The sequence below is a fragment of the Fundulus heteroclitus genome, chromosome 18 (assembly GCF_011125445.2).
Source record: "Fundulus heteroclitus isolate FHET01 chromosome 18, MU-UCD_Fhet_4.1, whole genome shotgun sequence".
Classification (NCBI taxonomy): Eukaryota; Metazoa; Chordata; class Actinopteri; order Cyprinodontiformes; family Fundulidae; genus Fundulus; species Fundulus heteroclitus.
Window position 1 is genome coordinate 38,475,860 of NC_046378.1, and position 19,847 is coordinate 38,495,706.

At 42.4% G+C, this 19,847-nt stretch overlaps 1 protein-coding gene, 1 non-coding gene and 1 pseudogene across 2 annotated transcripts; all 3 read left to right on the plus strand.

The window, feature by feature from the left end:
• Window positions 1-114: 114 nt before the first annotated feature.
• On the plus strand, window positions 115-17,891 carry LOC118566734. Its single transcript, XM_036150004.1, has 2 exons — window positions 115-835; window positions 16,476-17,891. The coding sequence occupies exons 1-2, from the start codon at window positions 247-249 to the stop codon at window positions 17,186-17,188; spliced, it is 1,302 nt and encodes a 433-aa protein (XP_036005897.1). The 5' UTR covers window positions 115-246; the 3' UTR covers window positions 17,189-17,891.
• Window positions 3,577-3,756, plus strand: LOC118566867 (annotated as a pseudogene).
• LOC118566864 lies at window positions 8,687-8,851 on the plus strand. The gene has a single exon (XR_004933348.1). It is a non-coding gene; the product is annotated as a U1 spliceosomal RNA (small nuclear RNA).
• Window positions 17,892-19,847: the final 1,956 nt, after the last annotated feature.

Below are 19,847 nucleotides of genomic sequence, written 5' to 3' on the forward strand. Positions count from 1 at the left end.
ACCCGGTGGCAAGATTTATGGCCGCGACCGTCAATATGGAGCGGCTCAAACGAAAATAGAAACGACGGTGTGGCCATTTTAATAAATAATCCTCACATCTTGGTTAAGGGAAGCACCGTGGTGAAAGAGGGAAGAGCACTTTTAGCAAATCTGACTTTTAATGGGCAGGATTTTAACCTCTTAAATATTTATGGTTTTACTGATAAACACGACAGGTATGACTTTTTAAAGGAACTGCAGCCCCACATGTTAGGAAGAAAACCGTTAATAATTGGGGGGGATTTTAATTGTGTTTTAACCAGAAAAGACAGGAAAAGAATAGGACAAATATATAAGGTAGACAAGACATCACTTTTATTACAGAGGATAGTCAGGGATTTTAAACTAGTGGACTGTTTTAAAACCATGCATCCTAGAGAGGAGGGCTTCACCTGGGTCAGTGATGATAGCTCTAAAGCCTCTCGAATTGACTACTTTTTCATCAGAGATTGCACCCTAACTGATGCTAGATTGTCACCAGTTTTCTTTTCCGACCACCTCCTTCTGTCCTGCACTCTTTCACTTCCTTCAGGTGCGACGACCGGGAGAGGTCTGTGGAAACTCAACCGCTCCCTGCTGGAGGACCAGGCTTTGGTCAGCCAGTACCGGGAGCGGTACCAGGAGTGGCAGACCCTCCAAGACCTGTACGAAACACGAGCACAGTGGTGGGAGATGGTGAAAGGTAGGACCCAGACTTTCTTCAGACAAGCCGGGAAAAATAAGAAGAAAAAAGAACAGAGTCGCATGATGGGGCTGCAGAAAAGATTACAAAGATATTATTTTTTAAATCAACAAGGTATGGATTTTAACAAAGAAATAAGAGAAATTAAAAAAGAAATGAACATTTTAGCAGAAATAAAGAGCAAGGGAGTCATCTTAAGAAGCAGAGAAAGAGAAATAGAAGAAGGGGAAAAATGTAGTAGATACTTTTTTAAAAAAATAATTGGTAATCCAAGTTCTATCCCTGAACTTAAATCAGTAAAAGGAGACATCGCTTCAACTATAGAAGAAAAGACAAAAGTGATTGAACAGTTTTACAGTGATTTATATGAGGAGAAAATAGTAAATGAAGGAAATATTAAAGAAACCTTGGATTTTTTAGAAAAAAGTATAAAGGAAGGTAGTTTTTTAGAGGAGGATTTTACCCTTTTAGAACTTTTAAACTCTTTGAAGAGTTTTAAAAGAGGAAAATCTCCAGGCTCAGATGGACTCCCTGTAGAATTTTATCTAACTTTTTGGGACATTTTAACACCTGATTTAATCGTTGTTTTTACTGATTTTAGCAAACTAGATAAACTACCCGATAGTTTTAGAACAGGTATAGTGACGCTTTTACATAAAGATAACGATAAAACAGATCTCAAAAATTGGAGACCCATCACCCTTTTAAATTTAGATTGTAAACTTTTTAGTAAACTTTTAGCAGCCAGGATGCGCCGAGTGTTGGGGGATCTAATCCACCCGGATCAAGCCTGCGCCGTGCCAGGAAGGAAGATCACGGACAGCCTCGTACTGATCCGAGACACCATCTGTTTTGCGAGAGACAGAAACATTCGGCTGATAGTGTTAAATCTAGATTTTGAGAAAGCTTTTGATCGGGTCTCGCACCAGTACCTCTTTCAGGTACTGCAAAAAATGGGTTTTCCAGGGAGGTTTGTAGCATGGGTGGGACTGTTGTACCGAGACATCTACAGCAGATTTCTAGTCAACGGGTTTCTGACAAAAGCAGTGAAAGTGAACTGCGGTGTTCGTCAGGGTTGTCCTTTATCTGCCCTTCTCTACGTGGCCTGTGTCGAGCCGCTGGCGCAGATCTTGAGAAGGGACCCACAGATATCAGGAGTCACAATACCGGGGAGTGGGGGGGCAGGAGGCCAGATGTCTTTTATACATGGATGATTTTAATATTTTATGTACAGACCTTTTATCAGTAGACAGGGTATTTCAATTAACTGAATGGTTCGGGAGAGCGTCAGGCTCAAAACTAAATAAAGAGAAAACAAAAGCACTCTTTTATGGACCATGGAAAGAAAATGAAAAAATAGGACACCAGTTCCAGATAACTAAAGAGGAACAAAAAATATTGGGGGTGAAATTTGATAAAAATGGAGAGGGAGGAACAAACTGGACAAAAATAATAAAGAGAGTAAAACAACGACTGGGATTTTGGGGGATGAGGAACCTAACACTTGAAGGAAAGATTCTTATAATCAAAGCAGTGATTTTACCAGTGCTTTTACTCACCAGTTCTGTTTTTATTCCTCCCAGGAGAGTGATTTTAGAGCTGCAACGAGACATTTTTTACTTCATCTGGGACTCCAAATGGGAGAGGATAAGAAGAGAAATCATGACAAAACCAAAGGATAAAGGAGGAAAAGGAGTCCCAGATCTTTACTTGTTTTTAGGCAGCTACTACACAAGCATTCATTTTAAACTGGCACTGAACACATCCCCAGATATCAAAACAAGCAAGATGAGCAGATTTTGGATGGGGTCCTATCTGAGAAAATTAAAATTGATTCAAAGTGATCTAAAAACACCTGTTGCTTTTAACCTCCCACCGGCATATGCTTTTATACAGAAATTTTTAGAACATTTTAAATTGGAGGGAGAGGAGAGCAGGATTTTAACCAACCATCGTTTTATCATTTCTGTTGTGCAGGAGCGGGAACCAGTGACCCCAGTGCGAGGCCTCCTACGAGGAGATGCCTCCACGGTTTGGCGCAACGTGAGCCTTCCTGTCCTTCCAAACAGACTTCAGGACCTGTCATGGATGGTGGCTCATGGGATTCTCCCGGTCAGAGCCGTCATGCACTCCCGCGGCATGTCTGTATCGTCCATCTGCCCCCGACCCGGTTGTGGCGCGCCGGAGTCGGTGAGGCATCTGCTGTGGGAGTGCAGTGCTGCTAGGGACCTGTGGACGGAAGCCGGCTCCTCGCAGTTCCCACACTTGCCAGCAAGGGAGGTCCTCGACTTACAGCTAGTGCTGTATGGGGTGAGCCATCGGACCTTTACGAAAAAGGACTTTGAGGAGATGTGGCTCACCCTCGCCACCATAAAAGACGCCATCTGGACCTCCAGAAACTTGCTGGTAAGCAGGCGCAGGCAGATTCCCCCCGAGGCTGTGATCCGAATGGCGGCAGCAAGAAGAACAACATCAAGAGCTGCAGGTGGCACGCCAAGGACACAGCCTCAAAGAAGCATCGTCTGCGCCTCCGTGAAGAGAGGAGTCGGCGTTTCACAGATGAGGGTCCCGGCAGCAGCGGCCTGGCTCTCCGGGAGAGGCAGGCGGGAAGGAGCAGTAGGGGGGGATCCCCTCTGAGCACCAGTACCGGAACCAGCACCGGTACCAACGCTGTTTGGAAGAACGGGATGGCTCAAAATTTATGAGAGGGTCACCCCGGTCCTGCTCAATTTTAACATACAGATTTGCTGTTTACATCATGTTTCTTCTCTCCTTTTAATTTAAATTTATTAAATGTAAAAAGAAAATTTCTGTATAATAGAGTGCCATGGTTTTAAATGTATTAAGTAACAATAAAATCTTGGAAAAAAAAAAAAAAAAAATCTGTTCTTATCAGTTTAATATCTGATACGTCCCCTACTCGGGGACCATATATTAAATTGATTTTTGGAACAGGGAGATGGAATAGGGGCTTGCTCCGTCCACTCCACGCATCGACCTGGTATTGCAGTACCTCCAGGAGCGGTGCACCTCCTGAATCTGTAAAATGATAATATAGTAATGACTTCAGAAATTAATCTTTTGCCAGTTTATTATAGTTCATACATTATTGATTAGGTGCAGAGGTTTGTATATTGTGTAATTTATAGTTCTACCTCAGGAATTTGAGCAGATGACTTCTAAAGGAAAACTTATCTTTTATTGATGGTTTGTTTTCCTTTAATTTTAGTTTTTTTAATTAGTTGGTTCCTTTCTGCAGCACTTGAGAGAAATATATGAAGGTGAGCTGTGGGTGCTGAGAGCTAGGGATCAGTGCTGCCATCCCTAGAGGTTGGCTTCGTTTATAAAGACGTTAATTAATTTACTACATGCCATGATCAATGGGTGCTGAGCCATTGGATAAATCAGGGGAAATGCTGCCTGTTGTACTGCATTCATGTAATTTTGGTAGTTGTATTTTTTATATACCTTGAAGACAAATAATCCTTAAAAGATTTGAATCTCCTGGATAATTTAATCAGATATTTTTGAAGATCCTTGTTTAATTTATAATGGTTCTGATCCAAGTTTAGGTCAGTTTAGATTCTATGGGGTTCCGATTGTACCAAAAATAAGCAGATGTAATATGTCTAGATGTTGTGTTGTTGTTGCATATGTGTTGTCTGCATATGTAGAAGTTGCACATGTATTTGTTGTATATGTAGATGTAGCACATGTCTATGTTGCACATGTCTATGTTGCACATGTAGATGTTGCACATGTCTATCTGCTATTGTGTTGTTAAGTCACTGTGATCTTGCCAGTTCATGTGCAGTAAACTAACCTACACCTTGCAGTTGTTTTATGATGCTGTTGCCCCCTGTTGGTTCGTGTAATTATCTGCACGCCTGTAACTTGGTTTATGTCATTGCTCTCAGCTGTTGGTATATGCTGTTGGTCGTGGTTGTTGGTTCATGTCGCTGGTCCTTGTCGTTGGTGCTTGTTGCCTGTTCCCCTCGCCATCATTAACAGTGGAAGTACATTTTCTGTTGTCTAAGTGTTTGTTTAAAAAAAATACAAAAATGTTTTTTCATTATCAATAGCTCCAAAATGATTAGATTTCCACGATTCTCCTGGTATTTACTTCAGGGATTAATTAGGACAGCAAAGGAGGAAGGAGGGGGCCTGGCGCAAATCGCTTTGGGATAATAATGGGGGGGGGGGTACATTTATAGGCTTAAAACTTTAAAATAAAACCAAAGGGGTCCGCCAATGGCCCGTGAATAAATGTGTGCTCGCACTGGCAGGATTCAAAGTGCTTTACATGGTATCTACTGTCTGGATCGCCGGGTTGTTTTAATCGTAGCTCAACCAAAACTTTTTTCAGACACTAGGGGGCGTAATAAACCAATGGACGCTAACGGTGCAGTTTCATGAAAGTTATTTATATTATCAACTGACAATACATAATTATCCTTGGAGGACTCTAACAAAATGCAACCCATAATTTATAAAAAGGGTGCACTTGAATAATAGGCCACAATAATATTGTATTTTGATGTTTAAAATGATCAAAATGCCACCCTTTTTTAATCAGAGGCTCTGGGGTCTCCCTGCTCCCTGAGAGCAATAACATTAACCAATGACGGAAGCTACAGACGTGCAGACAATTACGTGAACCAACAACAGGTGGCAACAGCATCATAAAACAACTACAAGGTGTAGGTTAGTTTACTGCACACGAACTGGCAAGATCACAGTGACTTAACAACACAATACCAGATAGACATGTGCAACCTAGACATATGCAACATCTACATGTGCAACATAGACATGTGCAACATAGACATGTGCAACATAGACATGTGCAACATCTACATATGCAACATCTACATGAGCAACATAGACATATATAACATAGACATGTGCAACATAGACATATACAACAGACATGTGCAACATAGACATATACAACAGACATGTGCAATATAGACATATGCTACATCTACATATACAACAAATACATGTGCAACTTTTACATATGCAGACAACACATATGCAACAACAACACAACATCTAGACATATTACATCTGCTTATTTTTGATACAATCGGAACCCCATAAGATTCAGATTATGAACCCCCAGCTCATATGGGGTTCCGATTGTACCAAAAATAAGCAGATGTAATATGTCTAGATGTTGTGTTGTTGTTGCATATGTGTTGTCTGCATATGTAGAAGTTGCACATGTATTTGTTGTATATGTAGATGTAGCATATGTCTATGTTGCACATGTCTGTTGTATATGTCTATGTTGCACATGTCTATGTTGCACATGTAGATGTTGCATATGTCTATGTTGCACATGTAGATGTTGCATATGTCTATGTTATATATATCTATGTTGCACATGTAGCCGTTGCATATGTCTAGGTTGCACATGTCTATCTGCTATTGTGTTGTTAAGTCACTGTGATCTTGCCAGTTCGTGTGCAGTAAACTAACCTACACCTTGCAGTTGTTTTATGATGTTGTTGCCACCTGTTGTTGGTTCACGTAATTGTCTGCACGTCTGTAGCTTCCATCATTGGTTAATGTCATTGCTCTCAGGGAGCAGGGAGACCCCAGAGCCTCTGATTAAAAAAGGGTGGCATTTTGACCATTTTAAACATCAAAATACAATATTATTGTGGCCTATTATTTAAGTGCACCATTTTTATAAATTATGGGTTGCATTTTGTTAGAGTCCTCCAAGGATAATTATGTATTGTCAATTGATAATATAAATAACTTTCATGAAACTGCACCGTTAGCGTCCATTGGCTTATTACGCCCCCTAGTGTCTGAAAAAAGTTTTGGTTGAGCTACGATTAAAACAACCCGGCGATCCAGACAGTAGATACCATGTAAAGCACTTTGAATCCTGCCAGTGCGAGCACACATTTATTCACGGGCCATAGGCGGACCCCTTTGGTTTTATTTTAAAAGTTTTAAGGCTATAAATGTACCCCCCCCCCCCCCCCCCATTATTATCCCGAAGCGATTTGCGCCAGGCCCCCTTCTTCCTCCTTTGCTGTCCTAATTAATGCCTGAAGTAAATACCACGAGATCCGTGGAAATCTAAGCATTTTGGAGCTATTGATAATGAAAAAACAACATTTTTGTATCTTTTTTTAAACAAACACTTAGACAAAAGAAAATGTACTTCCACTGTTTGTGATGGCGAGGGGAACAGGCAACAAACACCAACGACATGAACCAACGACAAGGACCAACAGCATATACCAACAGCTGAGAGCAATGACCTTAACCAAGAAACAGACGTGCAGACAATTACATGAACCAACAACAGGGGGCAACAGCATCATAAAACAACTGCAAGGTGTAGGTTAGTTTACTGCACATGAACTGGCAAGATCACAGTGACTTAACAACACAATAGCAGATAGACATGTCCAACATCTACATGTGCAACATAGACATATGCAACATAGACATGTGCAACATAGACATGTGCAACATAGACATGTGCAACATAGACATGTGCAACATACACATGTGCAACATACACATGTGCAACATAGACATGTACAACATAGACATGTGCAACATAGACAAATGCTACATCTACATATACAACAAATACATGTGCAACTTCTACATATGCAGACAACACATATGCAACAACAACACAACATCTAGACATATTACATCTGCTTATTTTTGGTACAATCGGAACCCCATAAGCTCAAACTAAATATACTTGTGATCTCCTGCTGGTAAATAACATATTAATATTACCACATTTACTTGAGGCAGACTAGGGGTACATTATGTGGGATATCTGTGTGGAAGGAGAAACTAAATAAAAATGCTAAATGACTATTAGTGACACTAATATCACTGTTGTTCTAGGTTTGCTCCTGTGTTTTGTAGAATGTGAATGCAACTTCTTTGTTATGTTGATACATACAATTTGTCAGAACATTAAAGAAAAATATGTTTTATTCTCTTTTAGGTGAGTTTTTTACATTTATGTAAAATATAAAATGTGGACATTAAATCGTCAGATACGAGGTACCTTGGATTCAAACGGACAAAGACTGGAGCAGTAACAAGTGAAGATTGTGAGACGTCTTCTGCTCGGTGACTTCAGGGAACGGGGATCTGGGTCTAACGATCCTCTGGCTTCTAGGCAACAATGCTGGTCTGAGAAGAACCTAATTACTGGTAGCTAGACAGTAAAATGCACATTTAAGGAGTTATTCTTTGTTCACAAGCATCTTCATCTTTCCAAGCATGAAGCTAACTAAGGTTATTTGCTTCTTTCTTTAACTGGCAAAATATGAAGTAAAACAATGAACAGAAGTAATAGTAATAAAATCGACAAGTTATTTTCTGTTCATCATAATTTGAGTAGAGAAATGTTCTGGCTGCTTCTGCAGAATCTGGGTTTAAGCAGGCTGAAGCTGGATTTTCTTCCTTTAATTTACCACATGGTGTCTTCCTCTCGGATAAATGCTATTCCGCAGCCACACCAGCAGGTGGCAGCACCAGACCTGTTTCTCTGAACTAAGCAACAGGAAGCGGTTGTGCTAACAGAAAAACAAGCATATTAACGTTTCTATTTTATCTGATGTGTTTAAAATACTTGTAAATAAGAAATTGATTAATGTTCCGCATATTAACTTTATGTTGAGTTCTTGCTGTTTTTGTTGGCGGTTAAAAATAGAAGAAACGTGTTTAGAAGGCTAACAGCTTTAGCTTTGGTTATGCAGCATTGAATTGTGGGTAACCAGACAACGTTTATAAAACGTTAGATCTATCCTAAGTGCTGCTTTGTAGCGCACAGTTAGTCAGAGATGGTTTAATAGATGTAGAAGAGCAGCTTCCAGGCTGTGGTTTTGTCAGCTGACAGAGTGACGGCACCATGACCCATGAAGGTGTGTGTGAGAAAGACATGGCAGAGTGTGAGGTAAACAACTCATACTTACCTGGCAGGGGAGATACCATGATCAAGAAGGTGGTTCACCCATGGTGAGGCTCAGCCATTGCACTCTGGGCTGTGCTGACCTATGCGAATTCCCCAAATGTGGGAATCTCGACTGCATAATTTCTGGTAGTGGGGGACTGCGTTCGCGCTCTCCCCTGATTTATTGTTAAAAAAAAAAAATTGAGTCAAATATAGGAAGCAGATTTACGTGCTTGTATAAACATTCAGTAGTAATTAAGATAATATACATGAAGCATGTAACTTTTATCAAGTCTGTCCTTGGCAAGAACACAGGAAGTATGGACTTTAGGAAAACGGGAGCGCGCACACCGTATGTACTCGTGACGTCACCACATGCTCAGCTCGTCTGGATTCTACCTCCTGCCATTAGTAGTCTAGATGATAATAAATTATTACTTATGTTGATCATAAAATGAAATAATTGTATGAATAATGTATTCATAGTATAATGTGAGAGGTAATATTTTGTGTTAAATAAATTGTAATTTAAGTTCTTTAGCTTTTTTTAACATAAATTTATACACAACACCATATTTTATTGAAAACATTTTTAAAACAATATTTTTAATACGTAAAAAAAAAGCCTAAAAAAAAAATCTTAAAAAGTTAAGGCACGGTGCATTCTGGGAAAGTGGTCACATTTCATATTTGTATGTGTCATGTTCGCCTTAATGTGTTTGGCCCACATGCAGAAAACACTCGGGGAAAACAGTTCAGATCACAAAAGGTTTATTTAAGTCTAGAGCACAGGTGTCAAACTCAAGGCCCGCGGGCCGAATCCGGCCCATCAAGAAAAATTACCCGGCCCTCAAGAGCCAAAAAAAAAGGCATATCATGTCATAAAGTAGAGGTATATATCCTTTTAAAGTGTATAAAGTGGCTAAAACTGTGCCTCCTGTAAGTCTAACTCACTCAATATCAACTTTTTTTGCAGATAAACTATATAAATGGTGCCTAAGGGTGTTACTTTTATGTTACTGTGCATTTTTTATACTACTATGTGAACTAGAATGAAATTATGAAATGAAAATTATCGTCTCTACACATGCAACCGGCCCTTTTAATGACTTCATGACGCCAAAGTGGCCCCATATAGAAATGAGTTTGACACCCTTGGTCTAGAGTGACGGGAGCTCTGCCTCTGCAGATCGGGGCACAACGGGGAACCAAAGCCAGGAGACCGGATTAGTCTGGAGAAACAGAGACACGATTAATAGAGGGAGATGCTAAGTGTATTCTACGGAGATTCGTAAGCTTACCACAAAGCGCGGAAACCGAACAGGGGAGGAAGCGGTGTGGACTCAGCCCTTGCCTACGGGTGGAGTTGACCGGTGTCCGGGAGACCAGTGAGCGGAGGCAGAGGAGAATCTGAGGATGCAGAGCAGCGGGAGGAACCAGGTGAACGTCAGAGAAAGCCTTGGATCCAGGTTGAGGGGAACCAACTCGGAAGAAACCAGAGGGACACTTGAGACTTCCACCCCGAAGGGAGACACAGGAGCACGAGAGGTAACCAGAGAGACACAGAGGAGGGTTTTAGTTAGTTTTCTAAGCTTGTAAGGCGAGAAGTCATGGCCGATCACGTATACCACAACGGTAACACTCTGGCCTCCTCCCTCTGTCCGAGCACAGTTGTTATAGTGCGGCCCATTGATGCTGAACTGTCTGCAGGTGTGCGCGCTCCGCCCACCAGTCGACCACGAACACCTGTGGAGAGAGCAGAGGCAGCAGAAACCGGCAGCAAGCTGCACGGCCCTGCTGGCTGAGTCCTGACAGTATGGCTTTGTAAATATTGCTTAGAGTTAAATTATTCTGTTCAGAGTGAGGGTTTTTTTCCCCAATCCACCTCTTATATTATAGGGCTGGATGATAATTCAATAACAATATATATTGATCGATAGACGTGTGGCGCGATAGGAAAAAAAAAAAAGGGTTGATAAAAGTTTGATAGAGACAGTTTTCCTTCCTTCCTTTCAGCCTATCATATTAGTTGATGCTACAGTCACTACTTCCTCTCGACCAATCAAAATCGCAGACCCAGGCACGCCGTCACAAAGCACCGCCCTCTCAAACCACAACACAGAGCACGTGAATATGTAGCAGCAAGGAGCGTCGGAGGAAACGGTCCCAAAACGGGTTTTACTAGTTCGCCAGTCTGACAGAAATAAACCAGTGATTTGTAAAACTCGCAAGGAACCGGTAAAAACAAAGTCTGGTAATGTAACACACTTGTTTCATCACGCAAGCCGCTCACACCCGCAGCAGCGCGACTCTGCATCGGAGGAGGAATCTTCTGGATCAAAGCAGGTATAGCAGCTAAACTGGGCTCCCTTCTTTGTGATAAAATGACAAAGCGTCCAAGCGGCATAAGGACATCACGCATGCTTCCTAGTGATGGATATGCTGCTGTCTGTCTGCAATTGAAAAACCTGTTTCAAACAATTACTTGCCACTCTTGATACGCAAGTTTTTCTCTAACAGCGCTCCCTCCTTACCTGGCAGGGGAGATACCATGATCAAGAAGGTGGTTCACCCACGATCAACGTACCTGGCGAGGGAAATACCATGAGGGAAAAGGATGGCCTCTAATCAGGCTCTGGTTCCAGGGGGAATGCAGTAAGATTTGACTTGAAAAATTATTTGGAGATCGACAGACTACAATTCAGCAGAATCGTTTTGCAAAAGGAATTGGGTTGTGAACCAACCCAAATGGACTACATATTTTCCTTACCTGGGAAAAAGATTTTTAAAGGTAATTTTTACAACCAGTACCCTTTTTGAGAAATGTCTGAGAATCTTTGGGAGATTGAAAGAGACCCATCCGCAGCTGACAAACATTGAAATGATTTCCCTAACTCAGACTGCACCCAAGGCAATCACGGTCCTCATGTACCTTGCAGCCGAATGTCAGAACACCCACTGCAAGAACTGTAAAGCTAGCGACCATTTGACCAAGGACTGCCCCCACCCGGTGAACTGCAATCTCTGTGGGGAAGGGGGCCACACTTTCAGAGCTTGTCCCAGGTTATATGCCAATAGAGCCCGGTCGGTTTCACTACAGCAAACAGGAGCGACATCCGACCTGGGAGACCAACTACTAAAACAATCAATAGATTTAACAACGAGACCTGCAGAAGACCAGCAGCAAGAGAACACGGAGGAGCGAGCGGGAGCGACCTCATCAATGGAGCCCCGACCAGCGGAGAAGCCTGCGCCTAGAAGTGACCAGCAGAGTCCAATTAGGCTAGATTGGGCCCAACAACCAGAGGCTTCTACAGAGACAACAATCCTCAGCGAAGACGCTTCCCTCAAGTCGTGACGACGGGAGAGTATGGGGACATTTTAGACCTAATGATGAGAGACTTAATACTGCCCCAATCAGAAGTATCCCAAGATGTGAATGCTCAGGGATACAGCGCTTCCCCTTAAGAGGACGAAGTTTTGAGGGACTCCAACATCTGTTTGAGCCAAGAGATGACGAACAATCAAACCCTTGGAAGCGGCCACAAAACCCTTCAGCAGACTCCTCAGTAGGACCAGAAATAGAAAGCTGGCCATCTTCTTGACGGAACCTGACACCCTTTTTAGAAGATCAAGGATCGCTTCTCGGCCTTTTGGCTAAGACAGCGATCAACTCCACTGGGTGGTGATAGCGGTAGTCATTGTGACTTGGCTGTTACCCCTATACTCGAGTTAAGGTTAATCTTTGTCCCTAGTTGAGATATTGATCGCAAAGTTGCGGAAAATATCTCTTCCTTTTTAAAAGTTTTCGTATATTTGGTTTACCGGGTTTTACTTAGTTATTGGGTTTTATTAACGGTTTTAGTTATTTATTGGGTTTTATTAAAGGTTTTAGTCATTTATCGGGGGTGCCTTCACCATGGCGGCTAGCCATGCCGGCATGCGAAGGCACCACAGCGTCCGCTTCCTATTTAATGATCAAGAGAAAGTAATGTCAAGGCTAGATTTTTCAAGAAAATTGTTGCAGCAAACGTTAAAGTTTAAGCCGGATGACTTGAACTGTATCCTCTACCTGCCTTTCAACAAGGGATATGACGTGAGTTTTTGTTCCGCCGCACTTTTAAAAGACTTTTGGACTCGGTTTGAAAACGCGAAAACCCAGTTTTCAGCATTTGATGTTGAGAAACTGACTGATAACTCCCTAAAAACGGTGATTGTCAGGATGTTCAATGAGACTGTCAGTGCTGAAGACATCTGTGTATGGCTGGGTAGATACTGCACTGTGAAAGGCCAGGCTATGAAGGTGCGGGATGCCGACGGCATCTGGAATTGCGCTTGGCGGGTCCCCATTAAACAGTGGGAAGATCCCCAAGGCTTCCAGGGCCTGAAACATCTCCCATCCATGATAGTCCTGGGGGAAAACAGAGGCTACATTCGTTACCAAGGACAACCGAAGCTATGTAGGAAGTGTGGCGAATATGGCCATCTGGCTGAGGCATGTGTAACCCAGGCGTAAAAACCTGGTTTAACTAATAGATTTACAGTAAATGATTTCTACATAAAAATTATAAATGTTATTTTTAATTTATTCACATTTTAATTTATTTATTTTTGTAGCTAATCTTCTGTTTCATTATTAGTTTTTCATGTTTATATTAAGAAAATAGATTGAAAATGTCGTGCAACGTCACTCAGCTTAACCAAGCAGAATTCATGAACACATGCAGCAGCCAATGAGATGTCACGTTCAGCCACTGTGTCTGCGCGCTACTTATCTATTTCCTTTTCCGTCTGAAGCTGAGCACAGAGACACCACACAAGAGTTCTTTGGAAAAAAACGTAATAAGTACGGGAGTTAAATAAAACACTCAGCTGTTGTCTATAGTGGTGCAACGTAGGAGGAGTCCAGTGCCACTTTGAACTAGAAAAAAAAACAAGTGCTGAAACGGTGGTAAGAGTTAAATTTTAGCATTATTGGCGATGCTAATTATTAGCTGCTAAATGCTAATTAGCTCATGCTAAATTGCAGGCAACGGACAAGCCTTTTGACCGCGCTGGGATTGAGCTGTGACATCACATTCTTGCAGTGTGTATGCTGCAAATCGGTGAGAGATTTTGGCTGCTGATATGTTGGTTGTTATTGTTTAATATGGCAAAGTAATTGGAATGGTCAATTTAAATGGTAAAGAAAGCAACTTATTGACCAAAATAAGTGCTATTGTTTTAGGTTATTATAGATTTGAATTATTTTATTTTGTTAAATGTGTACCAAATGTGACATTTATTTAAATGCTGACTAATCAGTTGATTTATTTTATTTTTGTATTATGGGAGTATATTAAGGAAATGTTTGTTGAGGTGAAATAACCACACAGTTATTTTTAATAGATACTGTGCAATTGTGCCTAACCAGTGTTGTTTGAACTGAAAGAGTTCTCAGTTGTAATAATTGGTCAATTTTTTGCATAGTAAAGCTAAAGAGAATTGAAGAAAGCTGAAACCTAAAAGTCATGACTTAAATTAGAGAATTAAGCCTGTTTTGTAAATGCATGTTAGGTCTTTTGATGTATGGTCAAGATCCGTGGAGAAGAATTTGTTAGATGGCGAGCCAACCCAATTGAGCCGTGGAACTACAGTCTACATACACCATTGCAAAGAGCAGATGGACTATCTGCTGTGGTAGGACTGTACCAAGTAATCTGCATGGACATTTGTAGAACTTGAACTCAGAAACAGGATTAAGGAGTGCACTCCATTAGACAGACTCGATCACTCATAAAAGGAAACAAAGCCCTAAAGGGAGCAAAGACATTGGGGAATTTAAAGGTGCCTTTTGGTTTAATTTTATTTGTATGCCAATATCTGTTATTACCCGTTATGTCGACAAGTTTTCTACTAAAGTACAGTTCATATTTGCAACTCTTTCGTGTTTGTTTTTATTGTGGCTGTTTGAGCTAATTAAGTCGGGCTCTGTTCGGACCTAACTTAATAATATATTTGATAAATCAAAGGTGGGTTACACATGCGATAAGATTTTTTGTGGAAAATGTAGGGAGGTGGGACACACATTTGAAGAATGTACAAACGGGCGGAAATGCAATTTGTGTGGTGGACAGGACCACCTGTTTAGAGACTGTCCGAAATCGTTTGCAAATAAATTAAAAAAAGGGAAAGAGACGACAGTTGAAAAAGTTAATGAGAAAGTGGATGCAGCTGGGATAGAAATTCAAATCTCCTGCCAACCCCTCCGATTGGAGGAGAGGAGGAGGAGATGGCGGGAAGCGGGGAGGGGACGGAGGCTCCACACCAAACCGAAGCACCTGGTGAGGGGGAGGAGACGCAAACTGAAGGCGGAGCTAGCTTAGAGGAAACTCAGATTGATAGCGATGATGCCACCCTCCCCGACGCCCAGCTGGCCAAGAGACCGGCATCAGAGTTATCCCCAGACATATCTATGGTTTTAGAAAAGAGGGGAAGGCTGGGCAACCTCTCAGAGGGCTCATCTGAGGAGGAACCCAGAGTTTTCCCAATTGATTCACCAAATGAGGTCTCCTTTTTAAATATAGCTATCCAATCAACCCCAAAAGAAATCATGTTGAACAAAACATTGCGACAGAGGCCAACGCCTAGAAGGAGGAAGGGCGATGGAGCTCAACCCCTCCCTCCTTCACCATGTGAAGTGAAGCAAGAACTGCACTCAGTGGAAATAATTTAACATTTGAAACGTGCCTCTGGTTTATATAATGTTTTATAGGATCTTAATTGTCACACCTTTAAAATGTTTATCTTAATCCTTTAAAATGTCTTGCCTGTTCTTAACCACTATTTTTATGACTCTCACCTTCTCAACTATAAATGTTAGAAGTGTGAAGTCTTTAGTTAGAGCCCAGAGTATTTTATCCTTTTTAAGCACCGTACAGTCAGACGTGTTTTTATTGCAAGAATGTGCACTTCCGTTTTTAAAGAATTACACCCGGTGGCAAGATTTATGGTCGCGACCGTCAATATGGAGCGGCTCAAACGAAAATAGAAACGACGGTGTGGCCATTTTAATAAATAATCCTCACATCTTGGTTAAGGGAAGCACCGTGGTGAAAGAGGGAAGAGCACTTTTAGCAAATCTGACTTTTAATGGGCAGGATTTTAACCTCTTAAATATTTATGGTTTTACTGATAAACACGACAGGTATGACTTTTTAGAGGAACTGCAACCCCAAATGTTAGGAAGAAAACCGTTAATAATTGGGGGGGATTTTAATTGTGTTTTAACCAGAAAAGACAGAAAAAGAATAGGACAAATATATAAGGTAGACAAGACATCACTTTTATTACAGAGGATAGTCAGGGATTTTAAACTAGTGGACTGTTTTAAAACCATGCATCCTAGAGAGGAGGGCTTCACCTGGGTCAGTGATGAAAGCTCATAAGCCTCTCGAATTGACTACTTTTTCATCAGAGATTGCACCCTAACTGATGCTAGATTGTCACCAGTTTTCTTTTCCGACCACCTCCTTCTGTCCTGCACTCTTTCACTTCCTTCAGGTGCGACGACCGGGAGAGGTCTGTGGAAACTCAACCGCTCCCTGCTGGAGGACCAGGCTTTGGTCAGCCAGTACCGGGAGCGGTACCAGGAGTGGCAGACCCTCCAAGACCTGTACGAAACACGAGCACAGTGGTGGGAGATGGTGAAAGGTAGGACCCAGACTTTCTTCAGACAAGCCGGGAAAAATAAGAAGAAAAAAGAACAGAGTCGCATGATGGGGCTGCAGAAAAGATTACAAAGATATTATTTTTTAAAACAAGGTATGAATGAATGTTACAATCTGCACTGCAAGAACTGCAAAAGTAATGAACACTTAACCAAAGACTGTGCACACCCCATGAAATGTAATCTCTGTGGGGAAGAGCAGCACACATTCAGAACATGCTCCAAATCATATGCAAATAGAATAAGAGCCCCTCAACAGCAAGAAGAAAGGCAGACGACAGTGGAAAACACACCTCAAAGTGCAGCTGAAAATGCTGGATATAATGTCAACGACCCTCAGCTGGAAACTGCTAACGAGCAAGAACAGGAGAATTTGGAAGGAGGAACCTTCACTCTGCTACCAGTCTTCACATCTCCTGATCCTGAAATAACTCCCACTGAGGAACCCACAACAGAGACTCTGGAGGGGGCCACGGCCCAGATGGACTGGAGCGAGCAGCCATTTACAGACTTGGACCTTCCTGAGGACAACCGGCAACTAAGGAGGCCAACTAGTGAAGACAGTTCAGCTGACGAGACCGTAGCATCTTCAAGTGGCAAAAAGTCTCCTAGAGTGGTAACAGCAATAGCCTGTCGAAACATGCTTGATCTTATGCTGACCAACATAACTACAGATCAACAAGGATTAAGAATGACCCAAGATACAGAGGAACTGAGTACTTCCCTTTCCCCCCCTGGTGAGGAAGGAGGTGGTTGTATGGAGTCCTTTCCCCCAGCAGGATGCCTTGGACAAACAAGCTTCACGTAAGCGGCAACAAGAAGAATCAGCAGAGTCTCAAGGTGGGACTCCTGAAAAAGAAGGATGGCCGGCCCCACAACAAAATCCCATGCTGTATTTGGAGAAACAGCTTTTGAGCACTTTTTCTGGAGTGACTCAAATGTTGAAGGAAGAACCCAATGATGACAGCGGCTCCAAAGACTCACTAGGGACTGTGAAAACCCAGAGAAAAAAGAAAGGTAAAAAAAAAAAAATGTGTAATACTAAAATGAACTTCCTGTGATTGACTCTACACCTTACTCCTATTCAAGGTTATGTCAGTCCTTAAGGTAACAACAAATAATACCAGAGGGTTGAATGATGCTGTAAAGTGTCAAACAGTATTCAATTACTTGCATAATAGTGGGGGAGATGTTTTTCTTTTACAAGAATGTTGGTTATCATTTATGGATAATTATGCAACATTTCAAAACTGGTGGACATACAAAAAATCCTTTTGGTTAGGAGACAATCAAAACCAATCTTCAGGGGTGGGGGTGTTATTTAATAGTCATTCCATAAATATAGAAAGAGTAGAAAATGTAGATGGTAGGATTTTATCAATTGATATTGAAAAGGATGGTAGTAAACTTAGAATAATTAATGTTTATGGTTCGATGGATTTACAAGAAAGTGTTTTGTTATTCCAGTCCCTTCAGCTTCTGCTTTGCAGTGGAAGACAGACCATACTGGGGAGAGATTTCAATTGTATTTTAGAGAAGAGGGCTGGTAACACAGCTGCCAATCTCACAACCAAGCTTGACGCAAGTTTCCATGAGATGGAGAATCTTATTGACTGGAACTTAACTGACATGCACAAATTCCTTAACCCAGCTGATACAGGCTATACTTGGTCTAACGGAAAGACTTGCTCACGAATTGACTTTATGCTTGTAACCAGTAAGATTTAATCAATTTCATGTACAGTGGATCTGGTGCATTTTTCCAACAATCACAAGCTAACATGCGTTCTTAAAGTATAAAACCCTTTCAAGCCAAGCTTAGGACCGTGGGAAATAAATATAAGCTTATTGAATAACTAGAAAGTAGTTTTTTTTGGTGTCCTGTCTGGCAATGTGGCAATAAGAATTGTCTTAATGCCAGAAAGAGCCCATCAGACTTTATTCTCACAAGTGGAGCATTTTCGCTTTCGCCATAGTGCTCTGCTTGATTTTATATATGTAAATAGTTTTATTATGTAGGGAATAGTTGATGTTATGTGGACACTACATTGAAAAGGTAGAAGAGGAGAGAGAATAAGAAAAAAAAAAAATTGGCTCCACATTAAGCGGAGACTTGATGTCCTTGAGAGAGGGAGCAGTTCAAACCCAACCTGACAAATGGACAAAAAAAAAAATAAAAAAAAATTGCACTGTCTCATTCACTCACTCCCACCTCAATGCCCCCACACACAATACACAAACACTCAAAAAAAAAAAAAAAAAAAAGGGGGGGTGACGCAATTCACACCTTTGCATTCATCACACATATCCCCTATTCCCAGGTCTACCCTAAAGGGGGACCAGACACCCGGACCCGGTACGTGAACCCTAAAGTCAATGTGGGGGGGACTCCACCACAATCCCACCTTCCCGGTTATTGCTCCGTCCTGGCTCCCCATCCCGCACCCAAGCCAGACATCCCACGGGACAAATAAATCCTGAATGTTTATCCCCCCACTCCCTCCCCCACCATGCCCTAGCCACACTCACCCACCCATTCCCAGGGAGGGCAGTCGTGTCAGTCCCAGTCCCGGACAGCTGCCCGGGCCAAACAACAGCCCCCAGCCAAGACCCCCGGCCAGGTGGCTCGCTCCTCCCTCAGGTCCCAGACTCCGGGCGGTAATCGGAGAACAGAGGTGTGAGAAAGACCCCGATCCTCCCTCCGCCTGCTCAAATGTTGTGTTGTGTGTTGTTGTCGAGTGTGTTTAAAAGTGGGAGTGCCAAAGGGGGTGCCCGGCACAGTCCACCCCCCCTCCGGAAGGTAGCTGGTGCCAGGGCACTCCTTCCAAGCAACCTACCCAGAACCCTCAATGTCTAAATGTGAATGGGGACAGGGAGCCATCAGGGGTGAGGCCTACACAATAACCCCCCACCCCCCGAGATGTCTTTACCCCCTCCCCCCATATGTGTGTGTTGTGAAAATGTTGTAAATGAAAATGTCTAAGATGCATAATAAAATTGGGGTGTGGGACGTCAACTGGAAGTGGTACCCTCCAACAACGCCCCCTCCCCAAGGTCCTACATGTGAGGCAGCGTGATGGAGCAGGCAAAGGAGGAGTCGTGGATGGGGAGTGAAGTACTGAGGAGCCTCATGTTTTCACAGGGAGCCAGCTCCCCTGCGGACTCCGATAGGCACCTCCGTTCCCCGAAAACCCACCCGGAGAGGGGGGCTCCGCCAGCCGCACCACCCGGGGCCAGGGACAGGCAGCAGGGCCCGTGAGCCGACCACACACCAGGACCAACAACACCACCCACCAAACCTAAAAATAAACAATATTATAAATAAATTAACTAAACAAATAGATTAAACCTCTCTGGTTAACCAGCCCGCCCGAACGACGCAGACCCCGCTCCCTGGATGGAACCCGAACCGGGAGATGACATAGACCAGAAACGAGGTAGGGAGCCGGACACAGAGCACTCCAAAC